A 22,547-nucleotide genomic window follows, 5' to 3' on the forward strand; every position below is an offset into this window, starting at 1 on the left:
GAGGCGTGTGTGTGCAGGCCGTGTAATTCTAATGCTCACATGTTGTCTTCAAGTGTTTTGTTGCTCATGGCTTTGGTGTGGTGTATGTTTATTCAGTTTATTTCATGTCAGTAGGTGGAATTACTTGCACTCATAGTGCTCTCTCTCTCTTTCTCCTACCCTCCCTCTCATCTCTCTCTCTTTCTATCACTTCATCTCTTTCTCTCTGTTTATTTGTGTGTGTGTGTGTGTGTGTGTGTGTGTGTGTGTGTGTGTGTGTGTGTGTGTGTGTGTGTGAACATACTCTTGGTTTAGGGTGCATCTCCGTGTCCTGATTTTCATGCCAATGCGTTAGCCACACCCCTGTCCTAGTTACTTCAGGAACGGGGGGAATCTGTGTGCAGATTTGGAAATAAATGATTAAGTGTTAGTTGGATTAAAATTCATGGAGCAATTTCATCTTCCTCAAGACGTTTACTCTCTCTCTCTCTCTCTCTTTCTTTCTCTCTCTCTCTCTCACTCACTCTGTATGTGTGTGTGTGTGTGTGTGTGTGTGTGTGTGTGTGTGTTTGTGTGTGTGTTTGATCAGCCTCTCCCATCCTGATTGGGATGGAGCTGCATATGGTGAGGTGTATTCTCTGCCAATCAAAAATACATTAAAGGCAGATGATGCATATTAATAGGATTTATAAACACTTGTGTGCTCATTATAATTTTAAAGGCGTTTAATGAACTTTCACAAGCACAGACAGATGTGACCAAATGTGGGTACACTGTGTACTATGTCTGCATTCAGACATACACTGCCTTTATATACAGTACTGTGTGTGTGTGTGTGTGTGTGTGTGTGTGTGTGTGTGTGTGTGTGTGTGTGTGTGTGTGTGTGTGTGTGTGTGTGTGTTGTATACATGTGTGTGCATGTGTGTGCATTATGTTGTGCCTCATTAAATGCACATAGGCATGACCAAAGCCTTAGTGTGCGTGTGTGCGTGTGTGCGTGTGTGTGCGCGTGTGCGCGTGTGCGCGTGTGTGCGTGTGTGCGTGTGTGTGCGTGTGTGCGTGTGTGTGTGTCCTAGCTGAAGGGGGGAAGGAAGGAAGCGTATGGAGAGACGTGGCTGCAGTAAGCCAGTGAGCTCCTCTCCTCTCTAACCCAGATTACGGGCGTGGCGTGGCATGGCGTGGCATGGCGGGGCACGGCGTGCCTCTGAGGTCAGAGTGCGGAGTGGACCGGCCGCTGTGTGGGGGAGGTGACGGCCCTCGCGTTGCTCATGTCAGACTGGCTCTCCGTCACCCAACACTAGTGTGTGTGTGTGAGAGAGAGAGAGAGAGAGAGAGAAAGAGGCTCATTCAAAAAGAGCACATTGCCTTGCTTTTTTACTGCTGTTATGAACGCTGTGTGAGACCATTCACAAAGTCTGCTCAGTGTATGCGTGCATTATTTAAAGATGCTTCTCTTAGGATGTTGTCTTTAGCCATCAGCCTGAAAGCTTCTACAGAAATCTATCCACCGCCTTGTCAGGGCTCTTGTGTAAACAATGAGCAGGGTGTATTGCCCATAAAGCTGACAGAATTTATCGGGCAGGTGCTTGAAGCGTTTCGCAAACCTGCAGTGTAGCTCACATCAGCGTGAGAGAGGCGGCCGTGAATTAGAGATAATGTTCTTTGCATAGCACCGCAGCTAATCCATTGGTGATTAAGAATCTCACACACACACACACACACACACGCACACATACCATTCCTCCTCTCCACTCTTCATTATCTCTTTATCTCCCTCTTTCTCTTTTTTTCTGTCCTTCTCTATCTCTCCATCTGGCTCCAACTTCCTGCCTCACCTCTGCTTCTGGGGGAAGAGAAGGCATCAGCCACCACCCCCACCACTGTAATGAGGTTGCCATGGCGATATGGGCTCTCTGCAGCGGAGAAGGAGAAAGGGAGGAGGGGAGGGAGGGGGGCTTTCTCCTTCAAGCGCTCTATCTCACACATCACCCCTCCCCCCTTGCTCCATGTGCTGCACTTAGGCTACTAGGCTACACACACAAACACACACACACACACACACACACACACATGAACACTCTACACGCTCCAGCACACTAACAGCCACATCGGGCGACATGTCCACGTTGGGCACTAAAACAAATCTTTATTTTGAATGTACACTTAGATTGGTACATGATCACTTCATCCTGACACAGTGGCTTTTAGCACTCTCATTTAAACCTGATACACACACACACGCACACACACACACACAGTTACAGACACACACACACACACACACACACACACACCTCAAACCAACCCCCAGTCACAAATCCCTCTCTATTAAACCAGCGTGTGAGATGAAGACTCTCCCTCCACACAAGAATTTGCGCATGCAACTCACCCCCTCTTGTGTCCAAAACCTTCTAATGCGCAACTGACACACAAATAATACTTCCTAGAATAGTATGATTTAAGTTTATAAACAAAATGATGGTGTGTAGTGTTTAATCACTTCATCTTGGCTGCTTCTTTGGTAGTCCTGTATCTCTGCATTTGGCCACAGTTAACCTCCACATTAAAAATGTACCGTGTTTAGTCGTTAAGCCCTCTGGACATGGAGCTGAGATCAAAGCTGTTTGTTTGTTTATATTTGTATAAATGTTTCAGACGTGGTGGGTGGATGGTAAAAAAGTTTCACAATTATGCACATTCATAAAATAATATCTAAGAGTAATGTAATATATCCCTTACTTAACAGAACAAAAACTTTTTCCAACACAAACACATACAAATATTTGTACAGAGGTAAACGTGTGTGTGTGTGTGTGTGTGTATGTATGTGTGTGTGTGGCGAGCTCATGACTGGATATGTGTGTTTATGCACGTTATGTCCAGCAATGCATGTCTTTGTCCTGCAGTGAAGCCTCGCCCAACTCACCCTTAATCAATCCTCTGCAGGACACACTGGGCATGCCCAGAAGAATGTATGCTTTTCTATACAGGGGCGCTGATAGTTCTGGTTGTCTCCGGTTACCGCCGCAGTATAGTCTGACATCCACTAGCTTTTACTGTACACAGAGACAGACAGTGTGTGTTTGATTCAGAGAAAGCATGGTGGTTACTGTACCACATGTGGCCTGATTTGAACAGCATTGTAATGAACTTTAGAGTCTGGCATGCATGAATGAATCGTTCCGCTTTGTCTAAACTTGCCTCGCCTCTGTGTGTGTGTGTGTGTGTGTGTGTGTGTGTGTGTGTGTGTGTGTGTGTGTGTGTGTGTGTGTGTGTGTGTGTGTGTGTGTGTGTGTGTGTGTGTGTGTGCATGTGTCTGTGTATGTGTGCGTGCATGCGCACGTACACAGACACATGCGAGGTATGCCCATGCATGCTTTATCAGCATGGCAGCCTGACCAGCAGAACTGATGTTAAGAGTTGTGGACATATTCTGCATAGTCCAGCTCTGAGAGAGAGAGAGAGACAGTAATTTCAGCATATGTCCTGGGTGTGGGCTATCTCTAATCTCCCTGTCTGCACACCTCTGCCTCATCACTTCTGACTACGTACTGACTGATAGCATAGCACCCTTTTAATTAGAGCAGAAGTCAAACAAACGCTCTGAAAGAAACTCTGAAAGAAACAAAACAACATCAACTAAGTTCCTATCTTTGGATGAGGTACATTTAATGATGTAATGTATTGTTAGCCACGAAACATGTACTATATTTAAATGTGCAGACAACTAGTTTCATAACCATATATTAGGTGTTTTTTTATGATGGTTGAGTTTCCCTGGCTACAGCAGTATGTTTATGGTAGTTAGTTCGACCCAGGCCGCTTGTAGGAGCACGATCACGCCTTGTTTTCACGGGGTGTTCATGACTTATCAGTCAGAGAATTTGCACTATAAAATATGATTTGCTGACTCAATCCAGCCAATTTACAGTCATGACAATGTGACAATGTTGACACTGCACATTGCCTTAATTTAACCTGGGCAAAAGCAACAAGATTACTTGACAGGGTTAACTGTCATTTCTTAGATTAGAGTGTGTTTGATACAGCTGAGGACCCACACTCTATTTTGGCTTTTGTAACTCATACTCTCTCGTTACCATGACGTAAGTTTGTGAGCTGAAGCCACAGTTGTAGGTATGTGTCTTTGTGTGTCTGTGATGATTAGACTATTAGACTACAGCTGGTTGTTACTCAGTGGCCTGCAGTCATGTAAAGCACACTATGAACTCAACCCATCTGCTGAGTTAATGAAGTGCACAGACAAGAATATGGCAGCACTTCAGCAACACTGCTTACAGTTTATTACACTACCTGCAATCCGTAACATAGTGCAACTGATGCTACTACTCCATCAGGTTGCATTGGACGCCCTCCTCCCACCTGAGAAAGTGGTGGAGGCACAGATGGGTGTGATAATCTGGCTCTAAATGCTCTCTGACAGATGACTGGGGGTTTGTCGAGGCAGCCCTCTCTTCCCACCCCCTCGGACGTTGCTCTGCGGTGACCTGGCATGGCCGCCTTTGTCATTGGCACAGGGGCAGGGAGGTGGGGGTGGGAGGGCAAGGCGATTAGTGTGCGTGCTGATGGTTATGATTATGAATATTTGAAATCATGTTTTCTGATGAATGTAAATGGGACAGGGGCCCCAGCCTGCCGTGCCTAATCCTGGGATTACACCCGGCGCAGCGTCGGTAAGCCCATCACCGCTGGGTCCGGACATTCAGGAAATATGATGGAGGGTGCCGGAACTCTCACAGCAGCAGTGCTCTACTGTAGCGCATCGATGAGGAGAGCAAGTGACACAGGCGAATAGGCATGGCCTACTTTCCTACCAGCAATAGCACTTGTGCCTCTAACCTTTCATTCAGAGAGAGAGAGAGTGTTTGTGTGCACATGTGCACTACACATATATGTGTGTGTGTGTGCGTGTGCGTGTACGTACGTGTGTGTGTGTGTGAGAGAGAGAGAGAGAGAGAGAGAGAGAGAGAGAGAGAGAGAGAGAGAGAGTGAGTGAGAAGATAAGCTAAGAGAAAGGAGGGTGTGTATAAGTGAGCTATTTTTAGACCTGGCTCCTATAAAGATGTATTGTGGGTCAATAGCGTGCATGTTATATGTGACTAATTAGCTCACAACAACCTCCAAGTTCCTTCCAGTAAAAACATGCATGAGCTGTTTTTCTGGAATAAAGTTCAAATAAATGTTCATTACAAGCTCAGTTTTCTCAATCGTATAGATATGACATACAATCACTGGTAGGGATACTTCTAGGTTTGGTTCCTTTTAGAACATGCAACAGTCATTTGATGGCAGCTGTGGTTAATTCAGCATCATAGATTAGCTTGATTTCATATTCTTATGTAACAGTAAATAAATTAACATGGAAAAACAATTATCCAACCAAACCTGGTAAAAGCATGTTATCCAAATCTATCCAAACCAGGTTATCCAAATCTTAAGTATTAAGTATTATGACTATGTTTACACAATATAAACTCACTCTTTATATTGAAAACGTTCATAGTATTCCCATAAGCCATTGTTTAACCAGCCCAGTGCAATATTTCTCTGCGCTGTAAATTAAGCTTCCAGTGTAGTGCAAAATCACACCACATTGTGTCGCTCTTGCTCTATAAGTCCAAGCATCATGAAAGCCTAATATGCCCCTCCTCTTCCCCTTCTCATGGGCTTGCAATCTCTCTCTCCCTCTCTCTCCTCCGTGTATCTTCACCATTTACTCTTCCAGTCGATGAGGGTCTTGTCGTGAAAAGCGTCTGTGCACAAAAGGGATGTATCTTTACTCGATGGTTTGGACGCATGCGGGATAAACAACCACCTCCGGAGACTCTGTGGATGTATATGGTCACTGTGGATGTACGGTGGTGCGCGGTCGTCGTGGAGATTTAAGCGTGGGAGATAGATGTGGCTGTGCTTTCTTTTGTCTCCGGTCGCCCTCTGACAGGGATCTCCGGTCCAAGTCGGCATGGTGTTTCTCCGTGGATTCTAGATACAGTGTTTTATGGGTTCTAAATCGTGTCTTCAACAACCATCATGCGCGTTTCAGTCAGCATCCATGCGGTGGTGAGCTTTCTCTTCTTTTTGATAAGTTATCAGGTGTATCCAGTGTCAGGGCAGATAGCGTACAGTGTGTCAGAGGAAGTAAATGTGGGAACCACAGTTGGAAATATTGCCAAAGATATTAATTTGTCTGTAAAGGAGCTCGTCTCTCGGGGCTTTCGAATCGTGTCTGGGTCTAAAAAACAATACTTCAGTGTCAATACCGAGACGGGAGCACTGCAAGTGAATGAACGCATTGACAGAGAGGAGTTGTGTGCGGGCGCGGCATCTTGCACGGTTAATCTCGAGGCCGTGGTGAACAGCCCTCTGCAACTGTATCGGGTAAGGATAAATATCATTGATATTAACGATAACTCCCCCATCTTTCCAGTTTCCTCAACACATTTGAATATTACTGAAATCACTGCCCCAGGTGCTCGCTTCCCTTTGGAGAATGCGCAGGACGTAGATATAGGAAGTAATTCAATTAAAACCTACAAGCTAAATCCGAATGAATACTTTACTTTAGATGTGCAAACTCATAGCGACAAAACAGTGTCTGCTGAACTTGTTCTACATAAAGGACTAGATAGAGAGAAAACTCCTCTTATTGACTTGTTAGTAACAGCTGTTGATGGTGGTATGCCTGCTAGGACAGGCACTTTAATCATCACCGTTAATGTGTTAGATGCAAATGACAACGCGCCGGTCTTCGATAAATCACTGTATAAAATCTCCATACCTGAACATACACCTGTAGGTGCTGTTATTGCAAAACTTCATGCAACTGACGCGGACGAGGGTTTAAATAAAGAGGTGGTTTACTCATTTAGTAGCCGCACCCCTAAAAATGTACTGGAGACATTTGAAATCGATGCAGGAACAGGTGAGGTCAAGGTAAAAGGTAATGTTGACTTTGAAGAGAGTCAGGCTTTCGAGATCCGCATACAGGCCACAGACAAAGGTCCAGTGTCCATGTCAGGTCACTCTAAACTGTTAGTAGCAGTTGAAGACATAAACGACAATCCGCCGGAGGTTGTTGTGACATCACTGCTGAGTCCAGTAGACGAAAACGCAGGCAAAGGAACAGTAATCGCGCTCATGACCATTTCAGATCCTGATTCAGGTAAAAATGGAGCTGTTCATTGCCGCCTAATTGGGTCCAGTCCCTTTAAACTACAGTCATCCTTTCAAAACTACTACTCTCTGCTCTTAGATGGTGTGCTAGACCGTGAAAACATTTCGGAGTATAATGTCACAGTGCTTGCGGAGGATGAGGGCTCCCCTCCCATGTCCAGTAAAACGTTGTTAAGCATAACAGTCGCTGATGTAAATGATAACTCGCCCCAATTCGAAAACCCAGAAAAACAAGCATACCTTCGAGAAAACAGCGAAGTTGGCTCCGTTGTATGCACTTTGTCTGCTGTAGACCGAGACAAGGGAGAAAATGCACACATAACTTATTCGATATCGCAAAATGTAATGAATGATGTGCCCATCTCCTCCCTTTTTAAAATAAACCCTGTCACTGGTGATATATACAGCATGCGGTCCTTCAATCATGAAGAGAATCAGACTTTTCAATTTAAAGTTCAAGCCACCGATGCAGGTGTTCCTTCACTTAGCGGCAACATGACGGTGAATGTTTTTATTTTGGATGAAAATGATAACGCGCCTGTTCTTCTTCCTCCCTATTCTGAGCATGGTTCTGTTAACACAGAAAATGTTCCCTATACTGCTGAAGCAGGTTATTTTATAGCTAAGATCAGGGCTGTGGATGCTGACTCTGGGTATAACGCGCTTCTGTCATATCACATATCTGAACCCAAAGGCAATAATCTTTTCCGAATTGGAACTAGCAATGGCGAAATTAGGACTAAACGGAGAATGAGTGACAATGACATGAAAACTCATCCGTTGGTCATTTTGGTTACGGATAGTGGAGAACCATCATTATCAGCAACTGTATCTATAGATGTTGTGGTTGTAGAAAACATGGGAGAAATCCAGACTCAGTTCAGACACGTCCCAGTAAAGGAGGATAGTTTCTCGGATTTAAATCTTTATTTGCTGATCGCCATTGTCTCCGTGTCGGTGATATTTCTACTGAGCCTCATCAGCTTGATAGCTGTAAAATGCCACAGGACAGACAGCAGTTTCAGTGGATACAACCCCCCAATGATCACAACACATCCTGACGGAACCTGGTCTTACTCCAAATCTACACAGCAGTATGACGTGTGTTTTAGCTCCGACACACTAAAAAGTGACGTTGTAGTTTTTCCTGCACCATTTCCGCCTGCTGATGCCGAACTGATCAGTATTAACGGAGGAGACACTTTTCAACGCACCCAAACACTTCCAAACAAAGAGAAGGTAAGGTTGTATCATCTGATAATTGATTAAAGCCAAACAACTGTGTATATAACTTTCATGCCTGAGGAATAAGCAGATACGTGCGTGCACACTGGTTTCTTGCCCGTGTCTGTCTATGGTGTGACTGGAACTGTCCATGGTGCTGACATGCACGTTTTAATGATTGTTCGTGCAAGCTGAATGGGTTTGAACCCGAATTCAATAGCTGTGTAGCCTACGAATGTTTTTTGTTAGGCCTGTGCTGTTATCTGATACATTCGAGTTGGCATGTACAACTTATATCATAGAATGTGTGGGTGCCGGAGTTATGCACTTGGTGTCGCTACAGACCGAGAATCAGTTTGTCCACCCCATTTCAAGGCTCCTCCCGGTTGGGTAGTGTGGGGGATTTCACTGAGCTTTTGTTTGAAAGAGACGCGGAGGGTGAACACGGTCAGTAGACATTTCTGTGAGTGGCAAAATGTCGATTGGATTTGTCTTATGTTCGCGGTAATTGTGCATATTTCTTGGATTAAACGTCATTGGATCTGTGCGTGGTCCATACGAATGGAATAATGTTGAAACATAAAGCAACGAAGCATTTTGTGACGTTCTTTTTCATTATGACGCTGGAGTATTCTCTGCAAGCCGTGTCGGGGCAGCTGTCCTACTCGGTGGCAGAGGAGGCGAACAGGGGGACGACTGTCGGAAATATCGCGAAGGATTTAAACATTAACGTCCATGAACTGGAGTCGCGGATGTTTCAAATTGTCAGTGGATCCAACAAAAAATACTTTGAGGTAAATCTAAAGACTGGTGTACTGTTTGTAAACGAGAGAATAGACAGAGAAGAGCTTTGCGATAAACAGTTGAAATGTACTCTAAGCGTAGAGGCAGTTATTAACAATCCCTTGAAGCTGTATCGTTTAGAAGTAAATATTCTGGATATTAATGATAATTCGCCTACTTTTAGTTCGAAATCTAAAGCTATGAACATACCCGAAAATACTTTGACCGGGGTTAGATTCCCTCTCCCTACTGCAAATGATCCCGATGTTGGTAAAAATAGCGTTAATGCTTACAAGCTCAGTCCAAACGAGTATTTCAGCGTGTCGACACACAAAGGAAGCGAGCATAGTTTGTCTGCCGAGTTAGTCCTGCAGAAGTCTTTAGATCGGGAAAAGCAGTCAGTTATACCTCTCATATTGACCGCTGTAGACGGAGGAAATCCGCAAAAATCAGGGACCATGGCGATACATGTAAATGTTCTGGATAATAACGATAACAGTCCCATGTTTAGTCGCCCACTGTACAAAGTGAGTGTGTTAGAAAATGTGCCAATCGGGAAAGTCATTGTGGCGCTAAATGCAACAGACGCGGACGAGGGCGCTAACAGTGAGATATTTTATAGCATAAGTAAAGGAGATCAAGACAAAGTCTTAGAGGTTTTTGAAATTGACGCAAAGACAGGGGTGATAACAGTTAAAAGTCATATTGACTATGAGAAAAATAATGCCTTTGAGATCCGAGCTGAAGCGAGCGACAGTGGCCAGCCTCCTATGGCGGCGCATTGTAAAGTGCTCGTAGAGGTAATAGATGTAAACGACAATGCCCCTGAAATCACCGTGACGTCATTGTTAAACACCGTAAGGGAGGATGCCAATGTCGGCACAGCTATTGCACTCGTGTCAGTTCAAGACAGAGATAGTGGCAAGAATGGTGTAGTTAATTCCTTTATGTCGACTAAAGCCCCCTTCAAGCTAGAGGCAAACTACAAAAACTATTATTCGTTGGTTGTAGATGGCCCTCTAGATAGAGAGAATACAGCTCAGTACAATGTCACCATCATCGCTAAGGATGAGGGGGTTCCGTCGTTGTCCAGCTCCAGTGTTATCACTGTTCATATGTCTGATGTGAATGATAATGCGCCTCGCTTTCCAGAGCCCGTTATTAATATTTATATTAAAGAGAATAGTCCCGTCGGTACGCGTCTCTCAGCTGTATCGGCATCTGACGCTGATATAAATGAAAATAGTCTCATCACCTATTCTTTTTTGAACAGCAATACTGAGCTTCCCTTAACGACTATGGCGAATATAGATTCAGTTACTGGAGATATCCTCGCAATGCAGTCGTTTAATTATGAGGAAATTAAAACTTTCCAGTTCAAAGTTGTGGCCACAGACTCTGGTGTCCCCCCACTTAGCAGTAATGCCACTGTAAATGTGTTCGTTCTGGATGAGAATGACAACAGTCCCAGTATTCTGCCCCCCTATTCGGAGCACGGCTCTGTAAATACAGAAAACATCCCCTACAGTGCTGAAGCTGGATACTTTGTAGCCAAGATCAGGGCTGTAGACGCAGATTCCGGGTATAACGCGCTGCTTTCTTACCACATCTCGGAACCTAAAGGAAACAACCTCTTCCGAATCGGGACAAGCAGCGGGGAACTTAGGACTAAAAGAAAAATGAGTGATAACGACTTGAAAACTCATCCGTTGGTCATTTTGGTGTCTGATAATGGAGAACCATCAATGTCTGCGACAGTGTCCGTTGATGTTATGGTTGTTGAAAACGCAGACATACAAACTCGCTTCAGAAATGTTCCTGTAAAGGAGGATACATTTTCTGATTTAAATCTTTATTTATTGATAGCCATAGTCTCAGTGTCCGTGATTTTTCTACTGAGCCTCATCAGCTTGATAGCTGTAAAATGCCACAGGACAGACAGCAGTTTCGAAGGATACAACCCGCCAATGATCACCACACATCCCGATGGAACTTGGTCATACTCCAAATCTACACAGCAGTATGACGTGTGCTTTAGCTCAGACACACTAAAAAGTGATGTGGTAGTTTTCCCAGCTCCATATCTGCCAGCAGATGCGGAATTGATTAGTATCAATGGAGGAGACACTTTTCAGCGAACACAAACACTTCCAAACAAAGAGAAGGTAAGATCGTTGGATTCTCATTTCATATAAAAAAAAACTGTTGGATGATACTCTATCACAGAGGTTTTAAACATTGTTATTCCATGTGGATGTTCTAGTTGATGTAGTTGCTGCAGTTATGGCCACGCACTATGCAGACTGAAGTGGCACTGCCGCCGCTAGTGCTGTCCGTGGTACTGAATGTAATTGTGCCTTGTGTCATGCATTGAGACTTTTGTCTTATGCTGTTCATGGCCGTTGTAGCGATGTTTTCTTTATCTTTAACTTTATCTTGCTATGGCGTTGCTTTTCGTTATAAGTTATGCAATTCTCTAAGACATGAGTGCTGTAAGTGTTGTAAATGTTTGTGAGAGGAGCCATCCTTGTGAGACGAAACTATACGGGTGTCCACATCTTAATCAAGCACATGGGGTCGCTGTAGACCGACACATGAGGTTTTCCTTCGTATTATGAGACTCCTCCTGGTTCGGGGGTGGGGGATTTCATGAGGCTTTGTTAGAGCAAGTCGCCGCAGCAGTAGAACGTGAACACGGGGAGCAGACATTTCTTTAATCGGAAGAATGACGGTTGGATTTATGTGCGCACTTAAATGTTCCTTATGCTAAGTGAAAGCGGCAATTTATTTCCCTTGGATGTATGCATGACCTGACCGAACGGAACGATGATAATTCGGAAAGGAACAACATGTTTTGTGACGTTGTTTGTCATTATTACGCTGGAGTATTTGCAAGCTGCATCGGGGCAACTCTCGTACACGGTCTCAGAGGAATCGAAAACGGAGACAGCAGTCGGTAATATTGCCAAGGATTTAAACCTTAATGTCCAGGAACTTGAGTCACGCATGTTTCAGATTGTCAGCGGATCCAACAAAAAGTACTTCGAGGTAAATTTAAAGACTGGTGTTTTGTTTGTTAATGAGAGAATAGACAGAGAGGATCTCTGCGCTAAACAGTCGAAATGTACCCTAAGCGTAGAAGCCGTTATTAACAATCCGTTGAAACTGTATCGCTTAGAGATAAATATTGCAGATGTTAACGACAATTCTCCGTCGTTTAGCTCGAAATCAAAAATCATAAACATTGCCGAAAGCACTTTACCAGGAGTCAGATTTCATCTCCCCGTTGCAACGGATGCCGATGTTGGTAAACATAGTGTCAATACTTATAGGATTAGTCCTAATGAATATTTTTCCGTAGAGACAAGTAAGGGGGGAGAACACAGATTATCTGCCGAGTTAGTTCTTCAGAAAGCACTTGACCGTGAAAAACAGTCTGTTGTTCCACTCACTCTGACCGCTGTAGATGGTGGAAACCCACCTAAGTCAGGGACAATGGAAATCAGGGTTATTGTTCTTGATAATAATGATAATGTACCTGTGTTTAGTCGCACGTTATACAAAGCAAGCGTTGTCGAAAATGTACCGGTAGGGACATTAGTTGTTGTTTTAAATGCCACAGACGCAGATGAAGGTGCTAACAGTGACATATTTTATTCAATAAGCAAAGGAGATCAAGACAAAATCTTAGAGATTTTTGACCTCGATTCAAAGACCGGGGCTGTTACAGTGAAGGGCAATATAGATTTTGAACAAAATAGTGCATTTGAAATCCGGGCTGAGGCAAGCGACAAAGGTCAGCCCCCAATGGCGACGCAGTGTAAAGTGCTTGTCGAAGTAATCGACGTGAACGACAATGCCCCAGAAATTACAGTTACCACACTTCTTAACACAGTGAGCGAGGACGCCAGAGTTGGCACCGCGATTGCACTTGTGTCTATCCTAGACAGAGATAGTGGGAAGAATGGTATGGTCCATTGTTCCATGTCAAATAAAGGCCCCTTCAAACTGGAGGGAAACTATAAAAACTACTATTCCTTGGTTGTAGATGGCCCTCTAGACAGAGAGAATGCGGCCCAGTACAACGTCACCATCACCGCTGTGGATGAGGGGACTCCGCCCCTCTCTAGCATGAGCGTAATTACTGTACACGTCTCTGATGTCAACGACAACGCACCTCGCTTTCCAGAGCCACATATTAATGTTTATGTTAAAGAGAATAGTCCAGTTGGGGCCCTTCTATCAACGTTGTCTGCTTCTGACGCTGATATAAATGAAAATAGTCATGTTACTTATTCTGTTTTGAACAACAACGAGCTTCCATTAACATCAATGGTTAATATAAATTCAATTACAGGAGATATGCATGCAGTGAAGTCATTTAATTACGAAGAACTTAAGTCTTTTCAGTTCACTGTTCTTGCCACAGACTCAGGTGTCCCCCCACTTAGCAGTAATGCTACTGTAAATGTTTTCGTTCTGGATGAGAATGACAACAGCCCCAGTATTCTGCCCCCCTATTCGGAGCACGGGTCTGTGAATACAGAAAACATCCCCTACAGTGCTGAAGCTGGATACTTTGTAGCCAAGATCAGGGCCGTAGACGCAGACTCTGGATATAATGCACTGCTTTCGTATCACCTCTCTGAACCTAAAGGAAACAACCTTTTCCGAATTGGGACCAGCAATGGGGAGGTCAGGACTAAAAGGCGCATGAGCGACAATGATTTGAAAACGCACCCACTGGTGGTTTCCGTTTCAGATAATGGAGAGCCTTCACTTTCAGCCACTATGTCCATTGATGTTGTGGTCGCTGAAAACGGTGGAGAATCGCTGACTCATTTCCGACATATCCCAGTAAAGGATGAGACTTTTTCTGACTTAAACCTTTATTTGCTTATCGCCATTGTTTCAGTGTCGGTCATCTTTTTGCTGAGCCTCATCAGCTTGATAGCTGTAAAATGTCACAGGACAGACAGCAGTTTCAGTGGCTACAATCCCCCAATGATCACCACACATCCTGACGGAACCTGGTCTTACTCCAAATCTACACAGCAGTATGACGTTTGCTTTAGCTCAGACACACTGAAGAGTGACGTGGTAGTTTTCCCTTCGCCGTTTCCACCTGCTGATGCAGAATTGATCAGTATTAATAGCGGAGACACCTTTCAGCGGACACAGACACTTCCAAATAAAGAAAAGGTAAGAACTCCTTAATCTAGCCTATATTCTCCACCCTAACAGGAATCTTGTTATTCAAATTGTTTTGACGATGGATAGAAATCGATGTTGTGGCTAATATACCATTTATAAATGTGACTTTGGACAATCTTCTAGTTATACACAGGAAATGTAACACCTCTCCTGTGTGTATCTGAAATGACTAGAGCGGTAATATTTTGTTTTCTTTTTTTTCATTTTCATGAAAAGCTACATAACAGTAGATTCATGTAATGTTCCATTTACATTTTGTAAGTGCATGTTTGTGGTTTATACACGTGCCTATGCACACGCACACACACACACACACACAAAGCAGAATTACTATCAGCATTTTGAAATGCAATGTGAGTAAGGACTAGCGGCTTTTTATTTTTTTTCAGTCACTAATTCATTTTATTTGGCTAATGTCCTGTTTGAGCGCATTTTCTGTAGCGGAATGAATGTGTACGTTTTTCATTGGACCACAAGGTGTCTCCGCAGACCGACGGAAAAAGAAAGTCTCGTCTGCGTGTGATGGCTCCTCCCGGTCTTAGGGGGTGGAGATTATCCACGATGCTTTGTTACAGTCATACCCAGAAATGCGAGTAGAAGACGGTGATGGTGGTGGACACTTTCTTGATTTGCTGGTGTATCGACGGAATGGCTTGATATTGCGCTTTCTGTTCTTCGGCTGCATTAAGAGCACGTTCCTGGATCTATGACTCGCTAATATTGGATCGAAAATGCATTTCGCAAGAGCAAGGAACGCGTTATTCACGGATGTACTGTTTGGGATCATGGTGCTTAGTATAGAAGCCGTGGCGGGGCAGTTGTCTTACTCCGTACCAGAAGAGTCAAAACCAGGGACTACAGTCGGGAATATAGCCAAAGATTTGAATCTCAATGTTCAGGATTTGGAATCACGATTGTTTCAAATCGTTACCGGATCCAAGAAGTCATATTTCGAGGTAAACCTAAAGACTGGTGTTCTCTATGTGACTGACAGAATAGACAGAGAGGAGCTATGCGCAAAATCATTGAAATGCACTTTAATAGTTGAGGCAGTGATCAACAATCCTCTCAAACTGTATCGCATAGAAATCAATGTTTTGGATGTGAACGATAATGCGCCAGCTTTCAGTGCAAACTCTCAAACAATAGATATCGCAGAGAGCTCTTTGCCAGGTCTAAGATTTCCGTTGTTGTCAGCATCAGACTCGGATGTAGGTAAGAATGCCGTCAGTACATATAAGCTCAGCCCCAATGACCACTTCTCGCTCGCCACACACAAAGGAGAGAACAGCGCGTCTGCTGAGTTAATACTGCAAAAAGCTTTAGACCGAGAAAAGCAGCCCTATATGCAGTTAACGCTTACTGCCATCGATGGAGGAAATCCACCGAAGTCAGGTACTTCGCAAATCAGGATTAATATTTTGGATAATAATGATAACGCACCCGTATTTAACAGGCCCCTGTATAAAGCAAGTGTTCATGAAAATGTGCTTGTTGGGACTACCATTGTCACTATTAACGCGAGTGATATTGATGAAGGCTTAAACAGTGAAATAGTCTATTCTTTAAGTAAAAAAGATCAAGACGATATCTTAGAGATGTTTCATATTGACCCGTCGACCGGCGCTATCACTGTAAAGAGCAACATAGATTTTGAACAGCATAGTGCCTTTGAGATTCGTGCACAAGCGAATGATAAAGGGCAGCCTCCTATGGCGGCGCACTGTAAAGTACTGGTGGAGGTTTTAGATCTAAATGATAACGCTCCTGAAATTACAGTGACCTCGTTGTTGAAAACTGTGAAAGAGGACGTCAAAATCGGCACTGCAATCGCTCTCGTTTCAGTGTCAGATACAGACGGTGGGAAAAATGGAATTTTGTCTTGTGCAGTTAGAAACAAAGTTCCATTTAAACTCGAGCTGAACTACAAAAACTATTATTCGTTAGTGGTGGATGGTCCATTGGACAGGGAAAACATTTCCGTGTACAATGTCACCATCACAGCAACCGATGAGGGCACACCACCTCTCTCCAGTTCTAGTATTATAACTGTAGACGTTGCTGATGTGAATGACAACGCTCCTCGTTTCACAGAGCCTGTCCTTAATGTATACATCAAGGAGAACAGTCCAGTCGGTGCGATCATGGCCACTGTGTCTGCTTCTGATGCTGATACCAATGAAAATGGTCAAATTACTTATTCAGTTTTAGATAGTGGTGCACCTATATCTACGCTGGTGAATATAAATTCGATGACAGGGGATTTGACCTGCTTACAGTCTTTAAATTATGAGGAAATTAAAACTTTTCAGTTTAGAGTTCAGGCCACAGATTCTGGTGTTCCTCCTCTCAGCAGCAATACTACTGTAAACGTGTTTGTACTGGATGAGAATGATAATAGTCCAGTAGTTCTTCCTCCATATTCAGAGCATGGCTCTGTTAACACTGAGAATGTCCCCTATATGGCTGAGGCTGGATACTTTGTAGCCAAGATCAGGGCCGTAGACGCAGACTCTGGATATAACGCACTGCTTTCTTACCACATCTCTGAGCCCAAAGGAAATAATCTCTTCCGTATTGGAACCAGTAGCGGGGAAATCAGGACTAAGAGGAGAATGAGCGACAATGACCTTAAAACTCATCCATTAATTATTGCAGTTTCTGATCATGGAGAACCTTCACTCTCAGCGACTGTGTCTGTCGAAGTTGTCGTAGTTGAGAGGGCCAGTGAAATTCAAACAAAGTTTAGACATGTCCCAGTCAAGGATGACACTTTTTCTGACTTAAATCTGTATTTATTGATCGCCATTGTCTCAGTATCAGTGATCTTTCTACTGAGCCTCATCAGCTTGATAGCTGTAAAATGCCACAGGACAGACAGCAGTTTCAGTGGATACAACCCGCCAATGATCACCACACATCCTGACGGAACCTGGTCTTACTCCAAATCTACACAGCAGTATGACGTGTGCTTTAGCTCAGACACACTGAAGAGTGACGTAGTAGTCTTTCCCACACCGTTTCCACCAGCTGATGCTGAACTGATCAGTATTAATAGTGGTGACACCTTTCAGCGGACACAGACACTTCCAAATAAAGAAAAGGTAAGAATTCCCTTTGATCTATGAAAAGAGTGTCGTGAGAATTGTAATTTCCAGTCTTACTTTCTTCTGCTGGCAAAAGAACCATATAACCAGTTCGAAATAGGATGCAAATCAGTTGATCTCCTTTATAATATGGCCTGCGTACGTGTGTGCGCTTATGTGTGAATTGGATGGAAGACATTTACAGTGAAGGTGTCTCTCTGTTTGTCTGCTCTCGGTGTATATAGGAGCTCTCCGTGGTTCTGAAATTATTTTGTGGTTGGTGTCTGCCTCACATAACGTTACAGCTGCATAATAGAAGACAGAGATAGTGTCAAGAACGGTGTAGTTAATTGCTTTATGTCAACTAAAGCCCTCTTCAAGCGACCTAGAGGCAAACTACAATTTAATTTTGTTTGTTTGGTTGTAGATGGCCCACTAAATAGAGAGAATAGTGTTCAGTGCAATGTCATCACCATCGCTACCATCGCTTTCTTACCACTCCTCGAAAGGACACAAGTTGAGGAGGCAGTGGGGAACTTAGGACTAAAAAGAAAATGAGTGATGATGATAGCAAGTAGTCTAAGTAATGACATGCAATGTAAGTAACTAAGTGTATTTACTGGGCTAGCTTATTTTTTATACTCATTTTTATTTAGTTACTGATAAATTCTAGTTGGACTATATTCTGTTATTTGTCTGTCTGAGCGCATTTTCTGTAGTGGGACGAATGTGTGTGTTTTTCATTGCAACACAAGGTGTCTCTGCAGACCGACGGAAAAAGAATGTCTCGTCTGCGTGTGATAGCTCCTCCCGGTCTTAGAGGGTGGAGATTATCCAAGATGCTTTGTTACAGTCATAGTCGGAGATACGAGTGGGGACGATGAAGGTGGTGGATACTTTCTTTATTTGCGGTTATATTGACGGAATGGCTTGATATCGCGCTTTCTGTTCTTCGGTTGCATTAAGAACACGTTCCTGGATCTATGTGACTCGCTAGTATTGGATAGAAAATGCATTTCGCAAGAGCAAGGAACGTGTTATTCACGGATGTACTGTTTGGGATCATGGTGCTTTGTATAGAAGCCGTGTCGGGGCAGCTGTCTTACTCAGTACCAGAGGAGTCAAAACCAGGGACTACAGTCGGGAATATAGCCAAAGATTTGAATCTCAATGTTCAGGATTTGGAATCACGGATGTTTCAAATCGTTACCGGATCCAAGAAGTCATATTTCGAGGTAAACCTAAAGACTGGTGTTCTCTATGTGACTGACAGAATAGACAGAGAGGAGCTATGCGCAGAATTGTTGAAATGCACAGTAATTGTCGAAGCGGTCATTAACAACCCTTTGAAACTGTATCGCATAGAAATAAACATTTTAGATGTGAATGATAATTACCCTACTTTCAGTGCTAACTCGCAGACAATTGATATCGCAGAGAGCACATTACCAGGAGTTAGATTTTCGTTGTTGTCAGCATCAGACTCGGATGTAGGTAAGAATGCCGTCAGTACATATAAGCTCAGCCCGAACGACCACTTCTCGCTCGCCACACACAAAGGAGAGCACAGCGCGTCTGCTGAGTTAATTCTGCAAAAAGCTTTAGACCGAGAAAAGCAGCCCTATATGCAGTTAACACTTACGGCCATCGATGGAGGAAATCCACCAAAATCAGCTACATCTCAAATCAAAATTAACGTTTTGGATATTAATGATAACGTACCTGTGTTTAGCAGGCCCTTATACAAAGCAAGCGTTTTTGAAAATGTGCCTATTGGGACCACTGTTGTCACAATTAATGCTACTGATTTGGATGAAGGGACAAATAGTGAAATTGTTTATTCTCTGAGCAGGAAAGACCAAGATAACATTTTAGAGATGTTTCAAATTGACTCAGCTACAGGCGCTATCACTGTAAAGAGCAACATAGATTTTGAGCAGCGGAGTGCTTTTGAGATTCGAGCACAAGCGAGTGACAAAGGCCAGCCTCCAATGGCGACGCACTGTAAAGTGCTAGTGGAGGTCTTAGATCTAAATGACAACGCGCCTGAAATTACTGTAACTTCATTATTGAAAACTGTTAAAGAGGACGTCAAAGTCGGCACTGCAATCGCCCTCGTTTCAGTTGCTGATGAAGACGGTGGTAAAAATGGCATTGTGTCTTGCTCAGTGAGAAACAAAGTTCCATTTAAACTCGAGCTAAACTACAAAAACTATTATTCGTTAGTGGTTGATGGTCCATTGGACAGGGAAAACATTTCCGTGTACAATGTCACTATCACAGCAACCGATGAAGGCACACCACTTCTCTCCAATTCTAATATTATAACTGTAGACGTTGCTGATGTGAATGACAACGCTCCTCGTTTTGCAGAGCCTGTCATTAATGTATACATCAAGGAGAACAGTCCAGTTGGCGTAGTAATGACCACAGTGTCTGCTTCTGATGCTGATACCAATGAGAATGGTCTAGTTACTTATTCAGTTTTAGATAGTGGTGCACCTATATCTACGCTGGTGAATATAAATTCAATGTCCGGGGATTTGAGCAGCTTACAGTCTTTCAACTACGAGGAAATGAAAACTTTTCAGTTTAGAGTTCAGGCCACAGACTCTGGTGTTCCTCCTCTCAGCAGCAATACTACTGTAAACGTGTTTGTACTGGACGAGAATGATAATAGTCCAGTAGTTCTTCCTCCATATTCAGAGCATGGCTCTGTTAACACTGAGAATGTTCCATATACGGCTGAAGCTGGATACTTTGTGGCCAAGATCAGGGCCGTAGATGCAGACTCTGGATATAATGCACTGCTTTCTTACCACATCTCTGAGCCGAAAGGAAATAATCTCTTCAGAATTGGAACCAGTAGCGGGGAAATCAGGACTAAAAGGAGAATGAGCGACAATGACTTGAAAACTCATCCATTAATTATTGCAGTTTCTGATCATGGAGAACCTTCACTCTCAGCGACTGTGTCTTTCGATGTTGTCGTAGTTGAGAGGGCCAGTGAAATTCAAACAAAGTTTAGACATGTCCCAGTCAAGGATGACACTTTTTCTGAATTAAATCTGTATTTATTGATCGCCATTGTCTCAGTATCAGTGATCTTTCTACTGAGCCTCATCAGCTTGATAGCTGTAAAATGTCACAGAACAGACAGCAGTTTCAGTGGATACAACCCGCCAATGATCACCACACATCCTGACGGAACCTGGTCTTACTCCAAATCTACACAGCAGTATGACGTTTGCTTTAGCTCAGACACACTGAAGAGTGACGTAGTAGTCTTTCCCACACCGTTTCCACCAGCTGATGCTGAACTGATCAGTATTAATAGTGGAGACACCTTTCAGCGGACACAGACACTTCCAAATAAAGAAAAGGTAAGAATTCCCTTTAATCTATGAAAAGAGTGGTGAGAATTTGAATTTCCAGTCTTACTTTCTTCTGCTGGCTAAAGAACCATATAACCAGTTCGAAATAGGATGCAAATCAGTTTATCTCCTTTATAATATGGCCTGCGTAGGTGTGTGTGCTTATATGTGAATTGGATGGAAGACATTTACAGTGAAGGTGTCTCTCTGTTTGTCTGCTCTCAGTGTATATAGGAGCTCTCCGTGGTTCTGAAATTGTGTTGTGGTTGGTGTAGGCCTCACATAACGTTACAGCAGCATAATAGAAGACAGATATAGTGTCAAGAATGGTGTAGTTAATTGCTTTATGTCGGCTAAAGCCCTCTTCAAGCGACCTAGAGGCAAACTACAAAAAATATTTGTTTTGTTTGATGGTAGAGGACCCACTAGAGAGAGAGAATAGTGTTCAGTGCAATGTCAACACCATCGCTTTCTTACCACTTCTTGAAACCTAAAGGATACAAGTTGGGGAGATAGTGGGGAACCTAGAACTAAAAAGAAAATTAGTGATAACGATAGCAAGTGGACTAAGTTATGACATGCAATGTAAGTAAATAAGTGTATTTTCTGGGCTAGCTTCTTTTTATTTTTATTTAGTTACTGATAAATTGTAGTTGGACTATATTCTGTTATTTGTCTGTCTTAGCGCATTTTCTGTAGCGGGATGAATGTGTGCGTTCTTCATTGCACCATAAGATGTCTCTGCAGACCGACGGAAAAATGTAATATGTAATGCTCCATTTACATTTTGTAATTGCATATAAGACACACATATCTGTGGTTTATGCACACGTACACACACCATCAACATTATGAAATGCAATGTGAGTCAGGACTAACGGCTTTTTAATATGAATCAGTCAATAATTCATTGTATTGGCTAATGTTCTATTTGAGCGCATTCTTTGTAGCGAGATGTATGCGTACGTTTTTCATTGCACCACAAGGTGTCTCCGCAGACCGTCAGAAAGAGAAAGTCTCGCCTGCGTGTGATAGCTCCTCCCGGTCTTAGAGGGTGGAGATTATCCACGACGCTTTGTTACAGTCATACTCAGAGATGCGAGTGGGGGGACGATGGTACTGGTGGATATGTTCTTGATTTGTTGTTGTATCGACGGAATGGCTTGATATCGCTTTTTCTCTTTTCTTCGGCTGCATTAAGCACACATTCCTGGATCTATGTTTCGCTAATATTGGTTAGAAAATGCATTTCGCAAGAGCAAGGAACGTGTTATTCACGGATGTACTGTTTGCGATCATAGTGCTTTGTATAGAAGCCGTGGCGGGGCAGCTGTCTTACTCCGTACCAGAGGAGTCAAAACCAGGGACTACAGTCGGGAATATAGCGAAAGATTTGAATCTCAATGTTCAGGATTTGGAATCACGGATGTTTCAAATCGTTACCGGATCCAAGAAGTCATATTTCGAGGTAAACCTAAAGACTGGTGTTCTTTATGTGACTGACAGAATAGACAGGGAGGAGCTGTGCGCAGAATCGTTGAAATGCACTTTAATTGTCGAAGCAGTCATTAACAACCCTTTGAAACTATATCGCATAGAAATAAACATTTTAGACGCGAATGATAATTACCCTACTTTCAGTGCAAACTCACAAACAATAGATATTGCTGAGAACACATTACCAGGAGTTAGA

General features: G+C 43.3%; 3 protein-coding genes across 16 annotated transcripts in view; all 3 read left to right on the plus strand.

Annotated features, from left to right (window-relative positions):
- The window catches only part of LOC121693910 (protocadherin alpha-C2-like), a 171,552-nt gene that overhangs the window by 75,126 nt on the left and 73,879 nt on the right, over window positions 1–22,547 (plus strand). Inside the window, exon 1 of one of the 14 annotated variants that reach the window (XM_042073720.1) lies at window positions 5,736–8,412. The exons of 12 other annotated variants lie outside the window; for them this stretch is intronic. In XM_042073720.1, the coding sequence (XP_041929654.1) occupies window positions 6,031–8,412 (2,382 nt within the window). In that variant the 5' untranslated portion in view covers window positions 5,736–6,030. Of the gene's footprint in view, window positions 1–5,735; window positions 8,413–18,202; window positions 20,864–22,547 lie in introns of those variants that run through there. One more of the 14 variants, XM_042073724.1, reaches the window with a different exon arrangement.
- LOC121694333 (protocadherin alpha-3-like) lies at window positions 12,242–14,397 on the plus strand. Its single transcript, XM_042074456.1, has one exon. The coding sequence runs from the start codon at window positions 12,676–12,678 to the stop codon at window positions 14,395–14,397; it is 1,722 nt and encodes a 573-aa protein (XP_041930390.1). The 5' UTR covers window positions 12,242–12,675.
- Window positions 15,019–17,954, plus strand: LOC121693925 (protocadherin alpha-7-like). Its single transcript, XM_042073788.1, has 2 exons — window positions 15,019–17,498; window positions 17,908–17,954. The coding sequence occupies exons 1-2, from the start codon at window positions 15,126–15,128 to the stop codon at window positions 17,917–17,919; spliced, it is 2,385 nt and encodes a 794-aa protein (XP_041929722.1). The 5' UTR covers window positions 15,019–15,125; the 3' UTR covers window positions 17,920–17,954.

Source organism: Alosa sapidissima, chromosome 20, assembly GCF_018492685.1.
Source record: "Alosa sapidissima isolate fAloSap1 chromosome 20, fAloSap1.pri, whole genome shotgun sequence".
NCBI lineage: Eukaryota > Metazoa > Chordata > Actinopteri > Clupeiformes > Clupeidae > Alosa > Alosa sapidissima.

Coding starts and splice junctions, on each gene's coding strand:
- LOC121694333 (XM_042074456.1), top strand. CDS start 12,676: ATGGAAATCAGGGTTATTGTTCTTGATAATAATGATAATGTACCTGTG.
- LOC121693925 (XM_042073788.1), top strand. CDS start 15,126: ATGCATTTCGCAAGAGCAAGGAACGCGTTATTCACGGATGTACTGTTT.